This window comes from Epinephelus moara, chromosome 19, assembly GCF_006386435.1.
Source record: "Epinephelus moara isolate mb chromosome 19, YSFRI_EMoa_1.0, whole genome shotgun sequence".
NCBI lineage: Eukaryota > Metazoa > Chordata > Actinopteri > Perciformes > Serranidae > Epinephelus > Epinephelus moara.
The window spans coordinates 12,856,118-12,860,948 of record NC_065524.1 but is presented as its reverse complement, the minus strand read 5'-3'; the positions used below and the strand labels follow the sequence as shown (position 1 = coordinate 12,860,948).

Genomic DNA, 4,831 nt, shown 5'->3' with positions numbered 1-4,831 from the left:
TTCACCTCCATTTCAGCGGGCAGCTCTGTCCCACCGATCTCAGAACAGCACGCACTGACAATTAAAGGTAATGTACCTACTCATATGACTATAGGGATTACGGCAATAGGCGAATTTGCCAAAATGTCAAACTATCCCTTTAAGCCTCATGATGGTGTGAGATGAAAACCTAGGGCATCACCAAAGCTGATACAGTTCATCCTGCCGGGGACATGCATGTGTAACATGTTTCATGGTGATCAAGTTTTTGAGACATTTAGGCTACTTAAATGTCCACAACACTTAATATTTGAACAAGAGATTAACAGAGTCATTAGGAGTCATCCTCAGAGACCCATGAATATCTGTGCCAAATGTCATGGGTGGCACGTTGGTTCAGTGGTTAGCACTGTCGCCTCACAGCAAGAGGGTGTCAGGTTTGACTCAATCAGCCTGCTGTGGCCCTTCTGTGTGTTTTTTTTTAAAGATTTTTTTAGGGCTCTTGCCTTTATATTAGAACTGCTGGGGAGTGACAGGAAATGGGAGAGAGAGAATGGTAATGACACGCAGCAAAGGGCCACAGGTTGGAATCAAATCAGGACTGCTGATAACCGCACCTTTAATGCATACTCTACCCAGTGCGCTAAAGAGTGCCCCACTTTTGTGTGGCGTTTTGGTTGTTCTCTCTGTGTCAGCATGGGTTTTCTGCAGGTTCTCCGGCTCCCTCCCACAGTCCCAAAACACGCACTTTAGGTTAACTGGTGATTCTAAATTGCCTGTGGGTGTGAATGTGAGCGTAAATGGTTGTCTGTCTCTAAGTGCCCTGTAATAGCCTTTCGACCTGTCCAGCTGGGATAACCCTTATCTGTGACCGCTTATCCTGTACCAGGAGAATGAATCATTAGGATTCATCCTCAGGGACCCATGAATATCCACATGTCATGACAATCCAGTTTGTTGAGATATATTAGTCTGGAGCAAAGTGGTGGATCGACTGACCAACATTACCATAGAATGACGCAGCTAGTGCCTTAAAGCACAAAATGTCAGAATGTTGTCAAAATGACTAATGCAAAAACAAAAGTAAAGATAAAAATCCACACATACCCTGTTAAGTGAATCTGAATTAGTCAATCACACAATCTGACGTTCTTAGGCATCAACAAGCAGCACTGTGTTCACCGCTCGCCTCCCACGTCTCCAACTGCTTAAATACAGGCATCAATCAAGCCTCCATTCACAAGATAACACTTTAACTCTTCACTGCAGCTGAGGACGGCAAGATTCTTCTACGCCACAATAATGTATGTCAAGATAATTATGATTACTCCAATAAGCAGACTCAGAAACAACATAATAAAGCATGATTATGTTCTCAAAGTGAACACCTGCCTAAATAACAGTGGGCTAATGTGATGCTTTATCATGTGTGGTGAAGCCCTAAGGGTGTGTTTATGGATTACTCTTTCATAGTTAATATGTGTTTGCGTTATGATGGTGAAGTGATTAATCGACCAGTGATCTAATGAAATGTAATAACTATTTGTTCTAAACTGAGCCAGTGTTTGTTCAAGCTTGTGTTTGTGGTGATGTGTGGTGCGGTGGATGGAATATAATATGTAAATAAATATGTGCTCAGAGAGTTAAACAGGAAAAATTAAGGTAAATGAAAACAAAGATCTGTTGGGGTCCATGTAGTAACTACATGCTGTTCTGCAAAGCGCTTAAGTAGGAAAGCTAATTCAGTCATCACCCACCTGAGGTGCAGCGTGTTTATCAGTGAATCTGCTGTGTGATGTTGCTTTAGTTGACGTCCTAGCTGAATGTGGTTGAACTTTAACAGGATTGGCTGAACCTGAAGATGACACAAAAACGATTAAGTATCTGGGACACAGGCAAATTGTGAATTATAATAAATCTAACTATGCACAGTAGTAACTGCTCTCAAGGCCAGATTACCCCAGGAGGGGGCCCTGGGGCAAAAATCAGCCATGGGCCCTTATTGACCCCCCCAGCACTCCTACTCTCTGTGAGCCTCACAGAGCAGACAGCAGACAAATGGCAGCTTAATAATACAGTATTATGCCTAGAGTCACACCAACTACCACTCCTGTTATTGATCACTACCTGCCCATGGTTTGCTGTGTGTCAATTTGTTTGTTATAATTTCATTAAACAGAAATGTGTGCATCCTGTTAACACAGTATAGTAAACATTATTGTCCTTATCAAAGACATAGACAATTAGCATTAGCTAACAGTGTGTTTCTGGAATAAACACAAAGCCCAACCTTTCTGGAATATTAAATAAGTTTTCACATCTGCTTAGCTGCAGTAACATTAACATATATTACACTTATATTACACTGACACCACTGGCTCCAACTTTTAGCAACAGGAAATGCAGAGCCACTTGGCAGGACTAGCTAGCAGTTTTGAGGTATGCTAGCTAACAACTAGCTCAATTAGCAGCAAAATAAAACATTACACTATCTAATTTTCGATGAAACAACATAATTACATACTAAGAAGTTATGTCCAACAGCAAAAGACGTATTTTACCAGGAGAAGCAGTCACCCTGTGCTCTCTGCCATGCTTCACAAATAATGTGCCCTCACTTATACTACTGCTGTCTAATGACCAGGAGGGGGCACTGCAGCACCCAAAATCTTACCTAACAGTTTTAAATGCAACCCAGACACAAGGCACAACAGTAAAGGTAATACAACTAAACAAGATATGCAGAAGTGCAGGAGCTACTTCCAAACCCAGATGAGCATTTGTATGTCAGATACTCACTCTGTGTTACCCTGAATTTGTGATGGAAACTTTTTCTCACATGCCTCCATGTTGAACGAAGAATCCGAAAAATCATCAGCAAAACTATAAAAAAAAAAAAAGTCTCTTTTATCCAGTGCTGTGCTCAGTGCTTCCAAAATACATGCATTTTCATGAAAACAGTAGTATTTAAAGTGCTTTAGATACTACAGTTTTAGCAAAAATGCATGTGTTTAGGAAACAGCATAAGACTGAATAAATGAGACTTGGATTATACTGCATGAGTTATGTAAATGAGTATTTTTCATAGAGCCTGGTTGTACTGTTTTTAACTGTGGACCCCTATGACTTCTATTCATCAAGAACTTTCTGTTTTTGGATTCTTTGTTTACTGTGGAGGCATGCAAGAAAAATAAAGTTTTCTATAGGTAACATGGAGTGAGTTACTGATATACCAATGATCATTTGGAGGGTGATGTGTTCCTTTAAATCCTTTATGAAGGTGAACACTAGCTATTTTTATTAAACTTATTAGATATGAAAGGGTACATATGCACATCACTGGCAGCAGTGGTGTTTGCAGCATTTTGACATAATTTTAGTTGTTTTAAAACTGTTTATTGAAAACATGTCACACTGTGGATGCAGCAGAGCAAATTCTGACTATCCAACTATAGCCGGCATCACAGAGGTGAAACCTTCAACCAGTGAGGGCGGTGAAATTTTGATTTTCAGCCTGGTGTTCAGTGATGTTTTCACTTTTCTCTATTTTGTATTTGTATGATAACAATTTATGTACTTTGTGTGTTTAACGTTTTGTGTGTGTGTTTCACTGCTAAACAACAAATTGCCCTTTGAGGTCAAAGTGAACAACTGAGACAAAATTGATTAATCTACAATTTACTGGATTAATAAGAAGTAATGTAATCATTTAGTCCATTAGATTGTGGGGAGCTCAAGGTGACCCCTTCAAACTGCAACATTCAAATCTTAAAGATATTTACTTTACTATCATATAAGATGAAAGAAAGCAAAAATCTTCACATTTAAGAAGCTGGAGCAAGAAAATGACGTTGTTGCCAATTAATGTTCTGCCTATCAACTAATCTATAAATTAACTAATCATATCGGCCGTAGTCTAATTTGAGTTTCAGCTGCCCCAAGTGTTTGGGGCCTGGGGCAGTTGTCCTGTAGGTATGCCAGCCTTGAATACTAATATAATCTGTCCAACTTCATAACTCAGACCTGCACAGCATCTGATATACAGTATATTGTGACAGACAAAAGATATATATTTTAATATCAATGTTGTTATTTGAAGCAAGTTTTAAAATAATCTCTTGTTGTTTTACCACTGAGCGTTGCTCTCAAAACTGCATCAGGGATCCTCCTGGAGTTCCAATCCTTATCTTCCCTCAGGTCTACACAGATAACAGAGGAGTTTGGGGCAGTGTGTGGCCGCTCTCTGAAACCTGGAGGCACCCACAGAGCAGAGGCCACATGCTGAAAATCTATGAATTTCTGTCGACCTTTGACCCCTAAGACTACCTCCGCTCCGGCACTTAGCTGGCCGCAGCAAGGATCCAGCAAGGGAACGTCGTCTCGTAAAGGAGCCAGGTTGACACGCTCAGCCGAAGGCTGACTTCTAGCAAAAGGAGAGTTTACACGTCCAGATTCCCGTCCATCTTCACCACCTCCAGCCCTGTACAGACTGGAGCTCAGCCGTCTGATGACATGCAGCTCTGCAGAGAATGGCTTGGAGGGATCCAAAACTGCTGTCATTACTGCCAGGGGAGAAACTCATAGTGTGTATGTGTGTCTACAGTATGTGTGTGTGGTTGACAGAGCAGGTCATAGATCTGCTGTCTGGCATAATGATGCAGTGAGCACTGGTTGCTCAGAGACCGTCTTTGTTTGCTGCTAGAATCAAATTACTCATATGCAGAGAGGCAACATGACCTGCTGGCTGTGTGTAGCTCCATACCATAGCACATTCATGTGTAAACAATTACTCTGTGTTTGTTATAATAATGGAGAACAAAGATCAAATGAACATCTCTCAGTATCTATTTTG

General features: G+C 40.8%; 1 protein-coding gene across 1 annotated transcript in view; it reads right to left on the bottom strand.

Moving 5' to 3' along the window:
- The window catches only part of LOC126407130 (spermatogenesis-associated protein 48), an 18,038-nt gene extending 13,499 nt beyond the window's left edge, over window positions 1–4,539 (bottom strand). Inside the window, exons 1-2 of the mRNA XM_050071816.1 lie at window positions 4,110–4,539; window positions 1,737–1,834 (exon numbers count right to left, since the gene is read on the bottom strand). Coding sequence (XP_049927773.1) covers window positions 1,737–1,834; window positions 4,110–4,539 — 528 coding nt within the window. The remainder of the gene's footprint in view (window positions 1–1,736; window positions 1,835–4,109) is intronic.
- Window positions 4,540–4,831: the final 292 nt, after the last annotated feature.